Here is a 21,646-nt window from a genome sequence, read left to right as displayed (position 1 = left end):
TCTCTGCCACTCAGAAGATGTGTTTAAGTGAATTTACAATGGATTCACATCTTTGCACCAGTAGCTGGCTGAATGGTGAAATGGCAACTGCTGGGCCAGAACAGGCCTGTCTAAAAGAGATGGCCAGCACCCTTGCTGGAAGGAAATGGACTAAAAATACAGATGAAAGGTTCCATTGCCTGTGACAACCCAAGATGCCTGTGGCACAGATGATGCAATTTAGCTCCACTCCAGTTTAATCTTGTTTTCAATTCCCAAGCAGAGTCCTTGTAATGAGACATTGTGTGTCCCAAGCCTTGTAACCACAACACCTCTTTTCACCCACCCACTTGATTCTGCCAAAATCTTCTCCTGTGTGATCTGTCATTTTAAACATTAGCCCATATTAACCCCAACAAAGGGCTGGTAACACCTTCTAGCTAAACATTCTTTTGTGACTTACATTTTCCTATACAGGTATGGTGATTAAAAGTGAAACAGGGGGATATCGTGTACGTGCATTCCTTCTCGACCCTTACGGGATCGTTGGTTCCGTGTAAAATGTTTTTTTTTTAAAAACACTCTGCCTGGCTGCAATGTAACCCTCAGGTCAGTTCTGTCTGTTTCCAAGCAAATGAGACATAAAGGGCACTGCGCTACAGCCTAACTATGTTACTCTGTCACAGCTATCTGTGCACTGAATTACCCCAAGGGGCTAGGTGTCTAAATGCGTGTGTCTGTGTAGGTAAGAAGAGGGGCAATCAGCACAAAAAGATTTACAAATTGCCCCGGGGTCATATGTGCTGCTCTGGTTAAGTAGACATCAATGATGCAGCAACATCAGCCTCTCAGTTTCATCTGCTGAGCCCCTGTAGTGAAACGAAGAGCGCTTGCATTATTGATGGTCTTGTCTTGTAAGGCAACGAAATTACTTGAGCTGCTGGTAAAATTACACCAGTCAGTCATACTGAAACATTTAGTTAAACTAAGTGCTTTAATCTGTCTTATTGATACCAGCCTGGAATTTGCTTACACCTGATACCTCACCACTTTCCATTTGTGTATTATACACCAATTAACCAGACGGTAGAAATCACTTACTCAACATTATGTAAGCCCCCATGACTGCTATCTAAACACTGCGATTGGTCAACACATGAACCCTTGAACTATGAAGGTGTCCTGTGTTGTGCCCACACCAAATCGAGTATCAGCTTGGAACTAATTTAGCCATTTGATCAGTAAGCCTGTGGCCTGAAATCAAATCTTCTTTAGCTAACCTCTTTCAAGCTGGTAGGTGAATTCAGTTTTGGTTATTTCTTTATAGACAGAACTCTCAAATTTAATCTCATATAATACCACTGGCTATACTGTAGTAGATTATCTGAATACTCTACCTGGCTGATGGTAAGTATAATCCTATCTGCAGCCTGCCGTACCCTTAAAACACACCCTGCAGCTGTTGCTGTGAGGAATGCATTCATGGTTATACTGCCCCATCAATTCAAGGCTAAACACTAACAACGCGTTTGCTACTAAAAAGAACTAGTTGGGCACCTTAGTGCGCACTTTGTTTCTTCCAGGAAGGGAGTTATAAAACATAGACATGAGTCATAAAATGCAGGTAGCCTAGATACAGCAGATCTTTGGGATATTTGCTGGCTATGGGAGTTATTGCCTTCCTGGATTGCACGCCTAGGAGGCAGAAAGCCATGTAATATGTGTGGTTGCCCCTGGCAACAGTAGTGCTACTGTAAGTGCACAGAAATGTATATGAAAAAGAAGCACCAAGTATTCTGATAAGGGAAAAGACAGCATGCAGTTTTAAAGGATTTGGTCTTTGGTGGTAATGTTTTTTCCTTAAATTGTAGAATTACAGAGTCACGCACTTCGCTGCATGAACAAACGGATCAGAATAATTCATAGTCACGGTGTTCTAAGTAACACCTTCTTTTATTGCAGTGGATTTCTGTGTATTAGGACCCCTCTTAGGAGCCGTTCTGTTAGGTAAGTATACAATATCTTTTACAATTACCTTAAGAGCAGGAGTAACTATGATAAATATAGTGGCATTTAAGTAAAAGCATGCCATTACCTTGGCCTACAGAAACACTGTGAGGAATATTGGGAGTAATTTTTGATCAGGATATTTTCTTCAATGTGCATATAAAACAGTTACGTAGGACTGCTTTCTTGCATTTGCACAATATCTCTGAAATTGAAGTCCCAGAGTGACACTGAAAGGCTAGTTCATTGATTTGTCACTTCTAGGCTGGACTACTGTAATTTCTTATTACCAGGATGTCCTAAAAACTCCTTCGGTTGACCCAAAATACTGCAGCATTCTCAGAAATCCAGAATCGAACCAATCATTATCCTTGAACAATCAGGCTCCATCTTACCTTAAAGACCTTGTATTACATATTACATTTCAGCCCAATAGAGCACATCGCTCTCAGGCTGCAGGCTTACTTGTGGTTCCTATGATATTTAAAAGTAGAATGGGAGGGAGATCCTTTCAGGACCCTCTTCGGCAGAAGCAGCTCCCAGTTTGGATTTGGAAAACAGATACCCTCTCTACTTGTAAGATCAGGCTTAAAACTTTCTTTTTAATAAAGCTTACAAGGGTTGGATCAGGTGACCCTGAATCCTCCCTTATTGCTGCAATAGGCTTAGGCTGCTGGGGGCTTCCCATGATGCGCCGAGTCTTTCTCATTCTCTCAACTCTTTTCACTCACCATGTGCTAGGGCTGCCACAAACGATTATTTTGATAGTCGACTAGTCACCGATTATTTTTGCGATTAGTCGACTAATCAGATCATCATCCATTGGACGTAAAACGTACAGCTTAAGAGCAGATGCATGCTTACTGCACAAGCATGCATCTGCTCTTATATAACTATCATTAGCTTACAGCTTTAAGTGTGTAAGGTATGTGCTAACTAAAAATAAAGACAAGATGATAGTTTATTAAATTTTAATGAAGTTTGTAGATTGTTTCGGTGAAGTTTAATAAACTCCTTGCTATCTAAAATATAACAGGACACCGGAGTATATTCTCCAGCATCTCACACTTCTGATAATCAGTTGTCTGCTTGACGTTTATTCAGCTGTGTAAAAAATATAACTTTAATCTCAGCCAAACCGATTTACTCAGGAACAAATAAAATACTAAAAAAAAAGCCAAACAATAACATTTTCAAGTTATCTGAGTGACTTAAATATATTTAACCTGAGTAGCGAAAGACGGCGGTGGGTTTGAAAACAATTTGCTGGGAGTCCGGTGTTCTCACGGGCTCTAGTGAGCCTTGCTCCCGGCTTAGCTATCGAGCTAGTGACTAACAGACGTCTCCGAAAACGTCGGAGCGCTTTTGAAAATATGTGGTGTCCTGATAAACTGAGCAGATATTTGAGGTTTACACAGCTACATTCTCGCCTGAAAATATGTTAAACGTTTATTTTGTGACCCAGAAAGAATAATAAGAGTAATATTAAAACTAACTAGCTGCCGCCATTGTTGGAAACTGAGCTGGGCTGCGCTATGAATTCTGGGACACAGCTTCTTCTTCTTCGGGGTTTAACGGCAGCTGGCATCCTTGTACATGCAGTGCTGCCATCTTCTGTTTCAGTCTGTTATTACACTCTTAAATCCTACTACTTATTCCTGCATCTTTTGTGATCTTACAAAGCTTCAAACGACGCGTCGACGATTAAATCAGTCATCGACGATTTTGATAGTCGACGTAATCGTGACTAGTCGACTAATCGCGGCAGCCCTAACCACTTTGCATTTAATCATGAGTTGTTATTAATCTCTGGCTTTCTTCCAGAGTGTGTCTTTTGTCCTGTCTTCCTCCCCTCACCCTAATCAGCCGCACCAGATGGCTGCCCTTCCTTGAGCCTGGTTCTTCCTGTTAAAAGGGAGTTTTACGTTCCCACTTTTGCCAATGGGGAGGGAGTGCAGCACTCCGAAGTTTTATGTAACACATGTATGAAACAGAAATGAGTGAGATTTACCCTGAGACTATTTCATACAGTTACAGCTTCAATGTCTTCCACAGAGTGCTCTATTTAAAGAGTATGACTAGATGATCTTGAACGGCAGTGTGACATATCTCTAGTTACAGGGGCCAGGCCATGCTGCTGCTACACTTGGAGGTCATGAATGTCCAGTAGGCAAGCAGGTATGTAAATGCAAGCAAGCGGTGGTTGATGGCAGATAGCTGATACTAGAAGCTGATAAAGAGGCCAGTGGGAGACCTCATAAACGTGTCATATAAGAGATGATATTCATCTCACTATTTATGGGGTAAAACTGTGGAATAGTTTTACTATAGATCTACAGCAATGCTCAGGAATTAGTAAGTTCATGAAAATACTTCGAAAACTGATTTTGGAAGAATATGATACCGATAAAGATGATCACCCATTGTATGTATAAAAATATCAAATTATATCCAAATTATATCAATCACGGTAGCCAAGTTTATATAGGTTCTCCTCGTGTATCGTGTGGAGTATGTGATGATGGGAATTAGGTGAATTATGTGGGATCAATAAGATGTTGAGCAGGGGTAGGAATTAATAAGTATGTTCATACTTCTTCCTACTCCTTTTCAGACCAAACATTGTTACATTATGTCAGACGATTTTGTTTTATTTCATTATATATTTTTTGTTTATCTGAACACATACGTGTGTGTGTGTGTGTGTGTGTATATCTACATATATATTTGTATCTGTAAATGAAAATATATGTAGTGTGTATATATTGTTTTTTGTTTTATATGTCTGAAACAAATAAAGATACAATACAATACAATACAATACAATCTCAAAATTTTGACAGGCCAATTAAAAATTGGATTTTAAAATAAAGCTCTTTTTTAATTTACTAAGTTAAAATGATAAAATTATCAGGCAAAAAACTAATTTACAGAATTGATCACTTTATGAACCATTTCAACTAGAACTTTAAGCACAAATGCCAAGTGGTTTAATAATGCAAAATGCAAAAAGAAGCAAAACTAATACAATGGCAAATTTCATGGACGCTCACTAAATTTCACAGTGTCTCGCTAGGATTAGTTTTTCTTTTTGGTCACGATTTATTTTGACAGGTACAGAGAAACAGCTGCTCGAACTGTGTGCACCTCTTGGCTTTGCCAAGACAGATGTAGTTTTGTTGATTATAGCCACCAATCCTACATTGCCCATCTGTCTGTGAACTACATCAGGACCCAGTCATCATTAATGCAACATTTGTATGCCAGTCGGGTTGTCTCTGAACTCCGTCCTACACAAAGTCACAACCTGTTTTTTAAAGATGTTTGGAGATTGCATTGGTTTCTATTGCTTTTGATACTAGTTCCTAATCAAATTTTTTGTAATAGTTATTTTATGAAATTCATTGTAAATGAAATCAAATCAACAGCATTGTCAACTTTCCATATAAACTCAGCAGCAATTTCATTAGGTATACCTGATCATCTGCTCATGAATGCAAATTCATCAGTCAGTCAGATGACAGGAACTTTAGCATTTAGCCATGAAAATATGTTCCAGAAAATAAATTGGGGAACAAAGGTGATTTAAATGATTCTGAACTTGGCATGGCTGTTGGCTTCAGCCGGGTCTGTTCAGAAACTGCTGATCTGTCTTTCCCCACACAGCCATCTCTAGGATATACAGAGAATGGTGAGGAAAAGACAAAATATCCAGTGAGCAGCAGTTCTCTGGGTGAAAATGGCTTGTTGATGTCAGCAGTAGAAGACCACACCGAGAGTCCCTCCTATCAGCTAAGAACAGGAAACTGAGGCTACAAGTTGCACAAGTTGGCCAAAGTAGGACAATAGATTGGAAAAATGTCTGCATTTCTGCTGTGACAGGTAGGTCGTAGGGTCAGAATTTGGCATAAGCAACACGACAGCGTTCTGCCTTGTATAAATAATTCAGGCTGCTGCTGCTGCTGCTGGTGTAATGGTCTTGGGCATATTTTCTCGACACACTCTGAGCTCCTCAGCACCACCTGAGCATTGTTTAAACACCACAGTCTACCTTAGTACTGTTGGTGATCACGCCTTTTATGACCAGAGTGTGTTCATTTTCTGATGGCTGCTCTCAGTAATATAACACGCCATGTCACAAAGCTCAAATCATCACAAACTGGTTTCTGAAACGTGACAATGATATTACTGTGCTCATCTGGCCCGCACAGTCAACAAATCTCAATCCAAAAGAGCCCCGTTGGCATGTGGTGGAACAGGAGGTTCAAATTATGGATGTGCAGCCAACAAATCTGCAGCAACTGTGTTATGCTGTCATATCAAAATGGAGCAAAATCTCTGAGTAATGTTTCCAACAATCTGCTGAATGTAAGGTTAGCTTAGACAAACCTTAAAGCCTCACTGACACTGATGGGATTCATTGGGTAATGCTGGTGGGGCAATTCATTTTTAAATACTGGTGCAAATCAGCTGATGCCATAAAAGCATCAAATGTGGTACACAGCACTATTTCAGAGAGACAATAAAGTCAAGTTTCCCTTAAGGGTTTCGGGAGAGAAGATCACTGAGAGAAATATTTTAGTCACTTTCACTAAAGGTGGCAACCAGTTATTCAACGGCAACACAAACAATGAATGAGTTTGCCACCTGCTGCTGTAGTAATTCAGCACTGAGTCAACAGGACTTAAAATTTGAATGGGCTTCTTCAGATAACCATTAGATTCGTTTATTAATGCAACTATATAAAGGATGGTGACACATTCAAGGAAATAAACAAACCCTTTATCCTGAGGGAATCCAGTGGTTCGGGTGCGCTGTGGGGGCCATTCTCCTGCCATGTTTTGAAGTCATTTCTCTCTCGGAGAAATGGGCAGATGGCAAAGACTAGTGCACTGCCGGGAAGCTTGCCTCAGGTATGCTTTTATCCACACCTGACTAGGTGTGGCCAATTAGCACCAGCTGAAAACACTGAGACGATTAGAAGCTGCACAGGGACGTAACACCACCATAATCACCACATTTCTGAGATCAATATTTATATATGTAGCTATCAACGTTACTCTATAAAAGGCAGGATTTTATTTCATTTTTAAACATCTGGAGTATCTTTGTAGCTCAAGATGCTTGGAAAGTGATACTTCTCAGAAGAAATGTCAGTTTAATTTTTCATTTCCCCCTTTACAGACAGCTGCTTCATAACACGATAAGGAAACATGGAAGCACTACAGCTGTCAAAGAGCGACACTGTTCGGGAAAGAGCGAGGTCTGGTTGGTGCAACTGCATATCGGTGGCACGTACTTCAGTTTAATGACAAGGAAAGCACTTCCTCGTCAACAAAGATGTAAGAGGCAACAGCTGGGCTGGGTTACTTACATCTGTATCGGGCCCCTTATCTGCCCCTGGGCAGGAGAACGTGACAAATTCATGGCATCTCTTGTGGACCACAAAACAGCAAACTGTGGGAGATGGGGAGAGAGAGAGAAAGGAGAGAAAGGGTTATGTTAAAATACAGTGTTTTATTATTAATGGATATACAGGCAGCAGAAAGACATGGAGCTCAGATAATACTAAGAGGAATTGAAGAAAGACTGATGTCTGGGCTAGGCTCCCTATCATGTGTCCAGATGGCCAATCCTGCCTGCTCTTATTGGACAGTACAGTGCCACCTCCTCACTGATATGACCGGAGCTAAGGCAGACACCACGTACACAAACTCACACTCTATATTATGCACATGAAGCACACCCAAGACAAACAGATTCACAGGCTGACAAAACTGTTTAACATGTATCCACAGAATACACATCCAGACTCACACACTTGAATGTATCTGCCTACACGCTGTCAGAGTCACTCTCTCGGTATAAAAGCCAGGTCACCGAGTGCACGGTAGTGCGCAGCCAAGTAAGCAACCGACTCAACGTGGAGAGCGGCGCCTGTTTCTGGTGCTTAGAAATTGGGAAACAGAAAAAAGAGACAGGCTGGGGAGGGTCTAATTGTGCAAACTGGCTAGCACAATTGACAAAAACTGCACATTATGTCAATAGATGTCGAGGCTGCCCCTTGTTAAAAATAAATGTGTCTAGATAAATGTTATTTCTGCTTCTCTCTCCTTTCTAAACGCAAGCGAGCCCCTCTTTTTCTTCCTAGTACTTCCTAGTGTTTTCAAGGCTACTGCTTACAGAATGAGATGAAAGCATCTAAATTGGTGGTTTTCAATAGTCTTCACTTCACACTGAAAATCCCTGAACAGACTCCATTAGTGATTTATGAGAAATCAATGATGTGATGCGTTTTCAGAGACACGGCCCGTTTTTCAGTTTCACTTTTTTAATCTTTCAGCTGTTCAGCAAAGTAATGTGAATCGGGTCGTATCTTTCACTCATGCACACCCACCTCTCACCTCTCGTTATTTAACTGCATCCCTGTCAAACAGCTCTAACCAGGAACAAGGAACACATGACTGAGTGTTAAAAATGAGCTGTGATCATCCCCATAGCTAAGCATACATCTGTACACCACCCCAGGAGGTTTTTAAGTGCAGACTTTAAGCTTTATTTCAAGGGGTTTCAATGACTTACAGCCACTTTTATACATAATCTTGCATTTACAGAGACTTATAATACAAGAAATCAACATCAGTTTAAATATAATGATTGCTTGACTGCAAATGACTTCAGTCAAGAAGAGATCATCATCCTTGTGATGCTCCGCAAGGTCTTCACTAAAGCTGCTGCTTATTTCAGCAGCAACTTTCAGTTTTGTCTCCAGCGACTGCCATCAGAAACTCTCATGTTCGTTTTGCCCTTTGCTTTGGGTCTGTATCCATTTGCACTGCAAAGTGTTGCCCAATTAGTTTTGCAGTACTTGGCTGAATCTGAGCAGAGAGTACATTTCAGAATTCATCCTTCAACTTCTATCGGCAGTTGAATAATCAATAAACACTAGTGACCAGGTTCCACTGGGAGCCATACATCCCCATGCCATTACCATAATTGACAGAAGATGTGGTATGCTTCAGATCAAAGCCGTTTCTCTCCTTTTCCATTACTTCTCTCTTTCCATTATTCTGGCAAAAGGCAATCTTGGTTTCGTATTCCCAAAGGCTTGTTTTCCCGGAGCTATGCAGGCTCTTAAAGATGTTTTCTGGCAAAGTCTTATCGGGGCTTCTTGTTCTTTAATGTAACCAGTGGTTTGCACCTTACTGTAAACCCTCTGTATTTACAATCAAGAAGTCCTTTCCTGATTGTAGACTTTGATATGCCTACCACCTTGGGAATGTTCGGATCTTGGTTCTCCCGTACATGTATTTGTTTGTTTATTTTTCCAGCCTAATGATCGTCTCCTCCATTTGCATTGACATCTTTTTAGACATCTATATTGAGAGTTCCAATAAAAAGATGTGAAATGCAAGTTTAACACTTGCAATCAACTCCAAATATTTTATCTACCTAGTTCGTCAGGAAATAAGAAGGAAACAGGCCTCATCGTGAAATGCAAATGCTTGTCAGTTGATTGTTCGATTAACTTTGAGCCTCCGAAAATTGGGACTATACATAACAATCGCTGTAATTCCCGAACAGTCAATACAATGGACTTGAAATTAAACTCGAGAAAATAATAGTACCACTAAGACTTGCTAAACTGTTTCTGTGTTTTATGCACAAACAGAATTTCAACTTGTCTGCTTGTGAGATAGAAAACCTTCTGACATTCTGGATTGTCACTGTCTGTCATCATAGCCGTCATTACATTTCATATGGTATTTTCTTTGCCGATATTTGGAATGTGGGTGGCAGACACCCAAACCAAACAGTGTCACAGAGACTGCTTGTGTCAATGCCAAGAGTTTTGTTTTCAGTTTTGCCTAGATACCAGGTAAAACTGGTTTTAATTAAAGTAATATGGTCACAAATCACTTTCTCTACTGCATTTTTTCTATATACACTGTACTAAACAATAAAGAAAGTGTTATGCTGAAAACATGATGGTATTCACATGTGCTTTAATGATGGCAAATCAATACAGCCGCCCGCACACAGATATATCACACTACCACAACTTGACACCTTCCGACCCCTTATGTTTCCTAGGAGCTATCAGTCAGTACAGTCAATAGCCAACATGAAACCATGACCCATAACTCACACCACAGCCAACCCACAAATCAGACAGGTCAGTGATTTAGGACCTCCACAATTCATCCTGAGGTAAATAGCTGATAAGGACAAGGGACAAAGTCCCTTAAGTTCACCCTACGAACACTAAATGTCGACAGAATGTTACAGCAACTACTCCTTAACCCAGTCTTGTGTTTTGTTCTTCCACTGGACTTTCTTTAAAGGTTGTAGTTCGTTTGTTCTTTTAGCAGCCAGCATTCACCAAACGCCAAATCTTCTTTGGTCTGTTCATTCAAAATAAGTGCTGATCCTGTTGCTGAGCATATTTAACTCATAACGTAGTATATTTATGTTGAAAGACATTATGTTGTAGTTATCAAGTCCCCCACCTGAATGACCATATCATCTCAAATGAGGGCAGCTGGTGGCAAAAACACAAATTCATCTAAAAAACTTTTGAAAAATTCTTTTAAATAGGGTCTAAATTTCTACAGCGACATTTTTAAAGTTTGAATTTCGATTGTGGTTTACTCCTGTTCTCCTTTGTTGTTTGGTTTAGGCACCAAAACTACTGGTTTAGAATTAACATGAGATTATGGCTTGAGTTAAAAGGTACTCTTTCAAAAACACTGAATGGATTAGACCAGAGCAACGAGTTCCTCTGCATCAGCACTGCATATTTTGCATGTATTTCATCATTTCACTTCTTCTTCTTCTTGTGTTTAATTATGACTTGTGCAATAAAGAAAATGCAAAACATATGTGCTAGTAGCTTTCGTCCGCTTTATTTTGGCACTCCAGCGATGCATCATTTTCAGATTCTTACATCAGTAAACTTGTTTAAGTTAAATTGTTTGGATCAAACTGGTCAATTTTTTATTCCTGGCAAAGAAAGCTGTTGTCTGCAACATACAAACCGATTGCTTTTTTCTGAGATTTCTATAATGGGGCTTGCATGTCGATATGAAGGGAAGGATAAAGGCGATGGTGTAAATTTGAGCAACAGAGGTGGCAGGCAATTAGTTTAGCAGAAACGAGGCAAAGGAGAAAAAAAGAAACGAGGCAAAGATTAAGAACATCAAAACTCGGTATCATCTGGTGTTCTCATTAGAGCGGAGTTGCTTCTGATCAGTTTTCCCAGCAGCATTTCGTTGAAGCAACACTTAAGAGGTTTATCACAGACATCATCTCTGATTGCCACTGCTGCAGCTCGTTTCCATTAGGGCACCAAGATAGTTACTTGATAGTTACTAAAGTAACTAAAAGGTCTCCCGGGGACGGATAAACATTATGTAAGTGGGTCAGTAAGTAGAGGGGATAAATGATGCAAAGTCTTAATAACAGGGTGGTCGAAACTGGCAACAACTTTATAGGTTTATATATACACCACTGCAATTAGCAAAACTGCTAGATATTTAGATCAAAACATCAACCTCTAGGAGTGGGCAATTTATTATTAGGCAATTAAGGATCAAACAGTTGGTTACGTGAAGGTTTGCCACGTGACTTTTCCAAATCCGATGTAAGATTTCATGGACTGAACCAAAAAAGCAGCTCAGTTGTGAAGATTTAATGACATTTGTTAGAGTTTTGTCTTCCTCTGACCTAAAAATTTCCTCACTCTCTGGAAAGGATTGTTCATTCTCTAAGTGTAATAGAGGTTTTTAAATCACTACTTTTTTCCCAAAAGAGAACATAGCTGAGATATGCTCCTACTCCCACTCTGGAAAATCAATTTATTCCAAACCGTTCTCAGGTCACAAGTTCATAGTAGCAATTTCCTGAAGTTTTCGTGAATGCAGGCAGGAAATAAGACGGAGGCAACGATTAAATTCACTGGGTTTTGGCTATGTGGATGCGATTTAATTCCAAGGCACCTCGCAAAAACAAAGTAACCCAGAGCTTTTAAATCTAATTATCAGGAGGCCATGCAGCCCACCGGTGGCCTTGACAAAGGCCTCTCTTCCTAGACTGGGAAGCATTTATTATTTCTATTCTTTTACATTTTTTTCCCATTTGGAACAGCAGAACTACTTTCACTGAACAATAACTCTGTGACAATCAGACTTATCATTAAAAAGGAACAATTTACACCTGGAAAAGACAAACGGTATAGATCAAATTGAGTTGGATTGAGATTTTACTCACTGTGTGATATAATTATACACGCCTTTCCTCTCAGTTTGACAATTGAGCGTCTGACAAAAACACTGAGCAATATGCCTCCATAATGTTGCCCCTCGAGAATAGAGAGGTCTCACAGGGAGCAATAGGCATTATGTAACGGGTAAGGAAGTACAGCTGACAAATATCGTCTCTGGTTCATCCAGAGTAATGAAACACCAAGGAAATAAATTAATCCAAACTGGCAGGAACTTGTATATTTTCACCTAGAGCTGGGCGATATGAGATTTTTTCATATCACGATATGTTTTTTTCATTTCAGTCGATAACGATATCTATCACGATATAAGCCAAATAACTATATTTGTAAGATTTAAATGTGCCGTTGCTCACAAGTAAAATGTGAAATAATCAGCAGCTTGTTTTGATTTAAATATTTATTTCTCATAATAAGTTCAACAGGGTAGATGTACTTAAGGAACATGAGACTTTTTCAGATAAATAAAGGCAAATATTGCAAACTACACAAAAGGCAGCCGCTAAAGCGTTTAAGTTTCAAAATAGAACAAACGAAACAGACTAAATTGTCAATTCCACTTAGAAACAAAATATTAATTCTAAAAATAAATCTTAGTTTGTTTTACAGAAGAACAGACAAAACTGACTAACTTTTGTCAATATCAAATAAACTGAGAACTAAAAGGAAATTCTCAATCTCTCCTTGTTGTATAGCTGAGCTTTTCAAACAGTTTTAACAGTTACTTTAGTCTGACAAAAGCCGAATGACGAATTAGCGCTTCCAGTCAGAGACTGAGGCTACGTCCACACGTACACGGGTATTTTTGAAAACTGAGATTTTCCGTTTTCGTTTTAAAAAAAGAATCCCGTCCACACATAAAGGCAGAAATGAAGGAAAACGCTGCTATGAACATGCCAAAGCAGCAGGTGGCGCTAGATTCCTAACCGTGCAGAAATGTTGGCCAATCAGAAGTCTAGAAGCCTCGGTGGGAAAAAGTAAACAAAGCTGGGGCATAGAAGCAGAACCGAGTCGTATGTGTGGAGGGACAGTAACTGTGTGTATATGTAAGCATTTAAACACTGCAGAGAGTAGAATTAACAGTAACAGTATTGTAGAAATTCATTTCACCGAAACAATAACGTGGTACACAGTGTGACGCATGCACCAGTTTATTGTACACTGAACAAAAATATAAACGCAACACTTTTGTTTTTGCTCCCATTCCCCATGGGATGGACATAGAGACCTAAAATTCATTCCAGATACACAATATAACCATCCCTCCCAAACAGTGGTCACAAATCAGTCCAAATGTGTGGTAGTGGGCACATCTGCTATATTGAGATAATCCATCCCACCTCACAGGTGTGCCACATCAGGATGCTGATCTGACATCATGAGTAGTGCACAGGTGTACCTCAGACTGCCCACAACAAAAGGCCACCCTGGAATGTGCAGTTTTGTCTCACAGCAAAATGCCACAGATGCCACAAGCAATGAGGGAGCGTGCAATTGGCATGCTGACAGCAGGAATGTCAACCAGATCTGTCGCCCGTGCATTGAATGTTCATTTCTCAACCATAAGCCGTCTCCACAGGCGTTTCAGAGAATATGGCAGCACATCCAACCGGCCTCACAACCGCAGACCTCGTGTAACCACACCAGCCCAGGACCTCCACATCCAGCAGGTTCACCTCCAAGATCGTCTGAGACCAGCCACCCAGACAGCTGCTGGAACAATTGGTTTGCACAACCAAACAATTTCTGCACAAACTGTCAGAAACCGTCTCAGGGACGCTCAACTGCATGCCCGTCGTCCTCATCGGGGTCTTGACCTGACTCCAGCTCGTCGCTGTAACAGACTTGTGTGGGCAAATGCTCACATTCGATGGCGTCTGGCACGTTGGAGAGGTGTGCTCTTCACGGATGAATCATTGTTCACATTGTTCAGGGCAGATGGCAGCTGAGAATGTCCCAGTTCTTGCATGGCCAGCATACTCACCGGACATGTCACCCATTGAGCATGTTCGGGATGTGCTTGACCGGCGTATACGACAGCGTGTACCAGTTCCCACGAATATCCAACAACCTCGCACAGCCATTGAAGTGGAGTGGACCAACATTCCACAGGCCACAATTGACAATCTGATAAACTCCATGCGACGATGTGTTGCACTGCATGAGGCAAATGGTGGTCACACCAGATACTGACCGGTTCTGGGTCCCCAGACCCCCAATAGCGCAAAAAACTGCACATTCCAGGGTGGCCTTTTGTTGTGGGCAGTCTGAGGTACACCTGTGCACTACTCATGATGTCAGATCAGCATCCTGATGTGGCACACCTGTGAGGTGGGATGGATTATCTCAATATAGCAGATGTGCCCACTACCACACATTTGGACTGATTTGTGACCACTGTTTGGGAGGGATGGTTATATTGTGTATCTGGAATGAATTTTAGGTCTCTACGTCCATCCCATGGGGAATGGGAGCAAAAACAAAAGTGTTGCGTTTATATTTTTGTTCAGTGTATTTCCAGACTTGCTTTCGGCACAATTTACAGTGCATGCTACTCTGTTTTTTGTCAGACTTGAAATAGCCGAAATACCTTCACACTACGGAACTTCTATGGCTCTTCCGTTCGACAATCTCTCCGGCATTGGAACCATCATCTGTTTTCTCTTCGGTCACGCTCGGTTGATTTTTCTAGTCGGCACACTCATTTCCTCCATTACGCGCTGGCTCCATTACCCGCTGGCTGCTTCCCAAACAAACACACGTGCGGCTTGGCACTTGTGCTGTACGTAACAAGTCACGCGACGTGACGCTGCGGCTGTGATTGGTTCGGCCCTGCGCTACTTAATTTGGCTGACCTTTTTTTTTTTTTTTTTTTTTTTTTAAGAGGACAAGAGCGGCGAGGTCTATCGCGATAGCTTAATTTCTCTATCGAGTAAAAGTTATATCGCGATACATATCGTTATCGTTCTATCGCCCAGCTCTATTTTCACCTAAAAATAATTCCCAAACATACAGTGTTTCTGCCAGCAATATTTTATTCTAGTGAGCGTGGAACAGAATAAACCGTGTTACCACATGGATAGGTGTGATAGCGGAAATCTAGGATTGCATTATTTGCTACAAATAGAAACAAACAAACAAAAAAAGTACTGTGCTTATAGATATTTGTTTTTAATGAGTCTAGTACTAGAAGACTCATCCTAATACGGCACAACAACTAAAGGATAGCACGGTATCACTATATTTCAAAACTAATACATCTATGTAATAGAGTCCCAGCAGAAAACTGGGTCATCCTTTCAAAGTCACAATTTTATGTTCAAAAAGGACCTCGGAGTTACTTTAAAAAGGCTGTTGTGACATACACCCATGTCTAACCCTAACCATAACCATAACCCTAAAATTAAATGAAATTGTGTTGATACTAAAGATAAGATAATACCCTAAATAACTGGGAGGTTCTTTTTTTGGGGGGGGTGTCCACTTTTGTACATTTTGACCTTCATTTCAAAGTTTCCTGACCACAGTAATTAAGTAGTCACACATTGACATGAATAAACTCTCTACCTGAAGTATTGGCGGTCGAAACAGCTACTGACTGTGGATGATAAAGTGATGTTAAACGTCAACAACACTCAAGCGGCTGCTTCATCATCAACACTATCACTATCATCCTAACTGTAAGCTGTCTGCATTACAATTGGCAGCATTGTGCATCACTGTCATACGAGACATAGCAGATCCATCAGAGGAGAATGGATCGCTTCTCATGTGAAGTGACAACATGAAAGAAAATATAAAATATTAACACAGACTTTAAGTGATCTACCCCTGATTCGACTTGGACCCCAATCGTTCTACCTGTTAAAGAGAGCTACTGTAGATTAGTGACACTGATTAAAATCCCTTTCTAATTCTCTTTAATGTCATCCACTGAACACCAGGAAACAGTAGTTACCTGATAAATCAATAAACCTTGTACTGCTTTGTACAGCAAAGTAAATTGCATTGAATGTGAATTTATGGCAGCATCAGTGAATACTTGCCTCTTACTCGGTTTTGACCTTTGCGTTCTAATTGAATACCTTACTGGCTGACTGTCAGTGAAATACAGGTAAAGTTCTCACAGACAGGTTTCTACATTTTCTTACAGTTTCATGTAAATATTGCAAAATAACTACAAAACAAAAAGTAGCACACTATTAAAGATCCACCAATTGTAAAATTCTGGGTCGATAGAAGTGCAACAAGCCTGTAAACCAAAAATAATTCAGCTGATAGTAAATTTACTTCCACGTTGTGATCTGTTTTAAAGTCTTTTAGCTCATCATCATGCAATTTTGCACATCTAGCCAATGTAAAATTGATGCGACAGGTAAATATCTTAAATAACTTACAACAGCAAATGCTGTCTTACATAGTCGACACGGACGATATCCATGGATCAGCGCATCTCTTTACACGACAGCTAAAACTTTTTGTGCCTGTGTGGGGTTTTTTGTGTGCTCCAGCTCTTTTCACACAGCGCGAAGACATGCTTGTTAAGTCCACCAGTGATTTTAAATTAGCTGTAGGTGTGAATGAGAGTGTACAAGCTTATCTGTCTCTGCCTGTTAGTCTGACAGAGTGGCAGCCTGTTCGGGATGTGCACCACTTCTTGCCCAATAAAAGGCGGGATAGGCTCCACTTCCAAAAAACGGTGAGTCTGATAAGTGGGTAAGAAAAATGATGACTAGAAGGATCAGACTAGTTAGTTCAATATTTACTGTCTGTAAGGTAAGTTAAACGCATGGTGGTTCAACAGATTTTAGTTCAGCTCCCAATAAACCCAAATATTACTGCATACCATGGAACAGCAGCATCTTTTATGAAACCAATCATTTCAGACAGCCTTGCCCTGACCAGCAGCAGTGGAATATGGCTTAATTGCCCTTTTCTTAAGAAAAGCTTTTTAAGTAATAGCTTTTGAAAATACTCAATTCTTAAGCAAAGAGTAGGAGGTTGTATTGTACAAGCCATTTACAAAAGCTTATTACAAAACCTTCTTCTGATTGCATCTAATGCTGTCCTTCACACACACAGGTCCCCACTCATTCAAAGCCTCCAGTAAATGTTGCTGTGAAAAACAATCAATACCTAAATTTGGCAGATACGCATTTGATCACATTTATCAAACAGATAGGAAATGCCACTCAAGGATGTAAATAAAAGAAGTCAAATAAAACTGTAGTTTGTTCTCGTTACACAGCTGCTGTAACGAGCTGCTGTTTGTTTCCTTGTAATCACAAAGCATTACAAGGAAACAAAATTCATGCGAACACATTTATCATTAAACCTAGTGCACTACTTGGCAGTCGCACATGTGTTAACACGCTTAAGTTGAAAGCTTCCCTGTGATATTTACACTTCACGCACAGTTGATAAAGGCCAATATTGTGGTTATATAGTTTAAATGTAAACAGGGCACTACCCTAATGATCATCAGTGTTGTTTCAAGGACGATTTTAAACTGACTGTTTCATGCAGAAAGCCCAGTAACTGAGACATTAGTTGTGTATGATTACACAAATGCATTAATTATGGAACAGAGGGAGGGGAAAGAAATGTATTACTATTATACAATCATTAGGTACGACCATAATTCCAAAAAAGGTGGGATAAGCTATGAAATATAAATAAAAGCAGAATGTAATTATTTGCTAATCTCATAAATGCATATTTATTTCACAAAACACCCCAACTGAAACTCAGTATTAGATGTCAATGATGTTCAGGCACCAAATCACTGCATGGGCTCAGGAACATCTCCAGAACAGAGATCACTGTCAGCGAACACAGTTTTCCAGTTTTCCAGCCACATACGCAGGTTAAAGCTCTATCATGCAATTAAGAAGCTATATGTGAGCGTGAGGCTGGTATCTGCCATTGAAAATGGGCTGTGGCAAAGTGGAAACTGATCTGTGGTCAGAAAAATAGAAATTTTACATTCATCTTGGAAAATATGGACATTGAATCCTTCAGACTAAACATGAGAGCGATCTTCCAGCTTATTATCAGAACACGGTCCAATCAAATGCTCTGTATAATAGGACATCGACTATGTCAAGCAATCTGGCTATTCACATTCACAATGCCCAAACCAACTCAGTCTATTCAGGTTTGGCTTAACCAGTACATGAATTCCTATTACTCTTTGTGATCAATATATATCTGTATGTGATCAAAGATGTTATCACAAAGAGGATAAGGTCTATCAACACAGCAGGAAAACATCATCAAATGATGACATAAGCATGCTGAAGGCTTATGGTAACTATGTGCAGTCATTTCAGTTCAGCATGAATCTCAACTGCAGCGTTGCTGTCACTTACAGTTGCGCCACAATCTGTGTGTGTGTCTGTGTGTGTTTGTGTATATAAGACATACTTAGGATTCTTCTAAAATTGCTACTGTTCTCTGCTAACTCGCCTTTGATAAATGCCTGACTGACTCCTTTGAGGTAAAGAAAGTCTTTTCACACATGGCTAGTTCGTTTTGAAGAGCAATGCTTTGTGTTTAAGAATAAATCACTCAGTACTGATAATGGTTTGCAAGGAAGAATAACATCCATCCATCCATTCGCTTCCGCTTATCCTTTTCAGGGTCGAACCAGTGAGCCAGACAACTAAAAGTGCTGCCCATAACAGCGGTTAACACAAATCCAGAAGCATCCTACTGAGGAATAAAAATAAAGTTCAGGGCTGCAAACTGTTTGCTTCTTGCTTCTTCTTTAATGGACAATTGACAATTTCACCGATTCTGAAGTGCATTTTACTCCTTTTATCAGGGACCAAAGATTGAAAACAGTAGTCATTTGGAGTGTGACCCACAACCACACACACACACACACACATAAACACACACAAACACTCTTTCTAGAACTGTCACTATAGAAAAAACAATTCCTTCAGTTTAACCCATAATAAAATCAAAGGAAGAACCTCTTCATGCAGAGCCCAGTTCCTGTGTGGCTCAAATGGCTCACATAGGCTCAAAGCAGATCAAGAAATGCCAATTTAAACACTAATTCCTGCAGTTCAGAGGAGGATCAGCCTAGCTCTCCTCCCAGTAGAATCAGAGAGTTGGGCCCTGCTTCCTGCTCCAAGCCCTGAGCTAACACGAACATAGACACAGCTGGATTTATTTAGACACTTTTTCCACTGCATTGCCATGCATATGAAACATTTTGTTTGTACCATCTGATATTTGGAAGACGTTTATTCTACACTCCAACAATTATCCTCAACTGTAAGAGGTGCATTATGTAAGGTTATAACATCCATATTCCTTAACGGTTAACCAGCTGGAAAAATATACTTTTATTAATATTGTAAGAGACTGCACACACCTCAAAAGTATCTTGTTACATAGTCCATACTGTGGAGATATCATTTGGAGGTAGAACATGACACATATTTTCAGTTTATAATCACGTTCCATCCAGTTATTCTTACTTGGATCTCACACGGATGTTTGTTGTGGTTCCCACAGGAATCCCACAGGGTTTGGGGTGATTTACAGATATCAAATAGCTCAGACGTTAGCATCTCACAAACTCTATATTGAGGCTCAAACTGCTAAGCACTTGTAGCCAATTAAAATGACAAAGAAACATTCTGAGATGTGTACAAAGTTTTTGTTTTCTCTAATGCAAAAAAATACCTTAGTTGTTTGACACTTAGTTGTTCATTATGCTGGAATTTCTGGGTCCTTAATAACCAAATCAAAATGCTGCTGGGTGAATACTTCAAATCAGACAATGCATCCTGTTGACAGTGAGTGATCTCACATGAAGTCTTGCCCTGGCTGAGATTTGAAGTAATCGACAGGGTAGGCTCTTAATGGGATGTTGATAGGGCTAATCCAAAGAATGGCCTTTAAACTCTCTGCAGGGCAAAGAAAACAAAACCCTGTGCCGCAATTAAGTAAACACCAGTTTAGAGTGTTAAGTACTGCATTGGTAACATGTGCCCGTGTCATTTTGGAACACTGGAAGGACTCTCATATTCCAACGCTTAAAATGTGGAAAGACAGAATGATTGGGAATGTTGCATGCGAAAAGATGCTGGGAAAAATACATCATGTGACAGAAGCTGCGCTGGAACAGTGGGACAATTTTTGCACCTACATGTCTACCTGACTTGGACATTTGAGTTTAATACAACATATGTTAAAACCTCACTTGTTTTGTTTTGTTGTGGTTTTTTTTTTTATTTTTAATTTATTTATTTTTGTTATTTATTTTGTTTGTTTGTTTTTGTTTGTTTGCTTCTTGCTTTTGGTTGTTGCATCTCTGTATTTGCTGTTATAAAATGCAAAATCTAATAAATACTTGAATTATAAAAAAAAGAAAAGAAAACAAAACCCTGGCAGGCAATAGCTGACACCGCTAGTTGCAGTAAGCAAGCGTGTTTTATTAATAAAAACAACGCGTTTGTTGTCATTTTTCAAGACATGGCTTTGAGGGGTGAAAAGGTTTCACAAAGGACGCAGGATTTCCTTAAGAACTTGTGTTTGGCTGAAACGACAGCCTAAGCTTCAAAATGCCTAACGTCAACAAAGCCCTTTCAGTTGGTCAAAATTTCTCTTTATACATCACAAAACTTTAGAGAACATTTTTAACAAGGACCCACGGGTGGCATATTTTCATCCTGACTTAAATTAGCATTAAACCAATGCAAATACCATTTTTAACTACTTTTAACCCCCTGGTTTTCTAATGCATTCTTGTGCAGAACCTGACATTGAAGAACAAAATATTTTTTTCTAACCATCCACTCTGCATTCTCCTAGCTATCCAGCCTCAAACATGTCTGAAATGAGATCCAAGAAGAAGCTTTGGTTAACTCTACAAATGTCAATGAGATGAAGGAACAAGAAAAACATCTGTGAAAACAAAGTCAATTCATCTTTTTAGGATTCTATTGACATGCATCTTTAGTCTTTGTGATAAAGGAATCAATTTTTATCTGCATCAATAGTTCACTGCTGCGCACTGACATTTAAACCTCCATAATGGACGACAACTCAGCAGAGTACACACAGGGACACTTCTGCATCTATAAGACATGGCTGTCACTACACAATGAAATGTTTAAACTGTTGAAGTGTAATTGTACCCCACAGACAAAAATCAGGGCATGAATACAGAAATTGGTGGTGAAAGGGGAAAAAAAACAGTTGCAAAGGGCAAGCAGAACATTTTAATAAAGATGAATCTGTCATTTTAAAGGGCTTTCATTATGACTTCCTTCTTGGTTTCATATGCATAATGTTAGATAAGGATTAGTGTGTAAGAATGGTCTATTCCTGATCACTGCAATAAATTCCTGCAGCTGC

At 39.8% G+C, this 21,646-nt stretch overlaps 1 protein-coding gene across 3 annotated transcripts in view; it reads right to left on the bottom strand.

The window, feature by feature from the left end:
* The window catches only part of prkcaa (protein kinase C, alpha, a), a 145,241-nt gene that overhangs the window by 83,342 nt on the left and 40,253 nt on the right, over positions 1-21,646 (bottom strand). For all 3 annotated transcript variants that reach the window (XM_086296305.1, XM_086296304.1, XM_086296302.1), the window contains one exon: positions 7,361-7,443. In XM_086296305.1, the coding sequence (XP_086152431.1) occupies positions 7,361-7,443 (83 nt within the window). The remainder of the gene's footprint in view (positions 1-7,360; positions 7,444-21,646) is intronic.

Source organism: Aulonocara sp. 'chitande type north' Nkhata Bay, linkage group LG6 (genome assembly GCF_057382095.1).
Source record: "Aulonocara sp. 'chitande type north' Nkhata Bay isolate Kocher_YH1m ecotype deep benthic linkage group LG6, A_spYH_male_GT1.1, whole genome shotgun sequence".
NCBI classification, from domain to species: Eukaryota; Metazoa; Chordata; class Actinopteri; order Cichliformes; family Cichlidae; genus Aulonocara; species Aulonocara sp. 'chitande type north' Nkhata Bay.
This window is presented reverse-complemented; position numbering and strand designations above follow the sequence as displayed.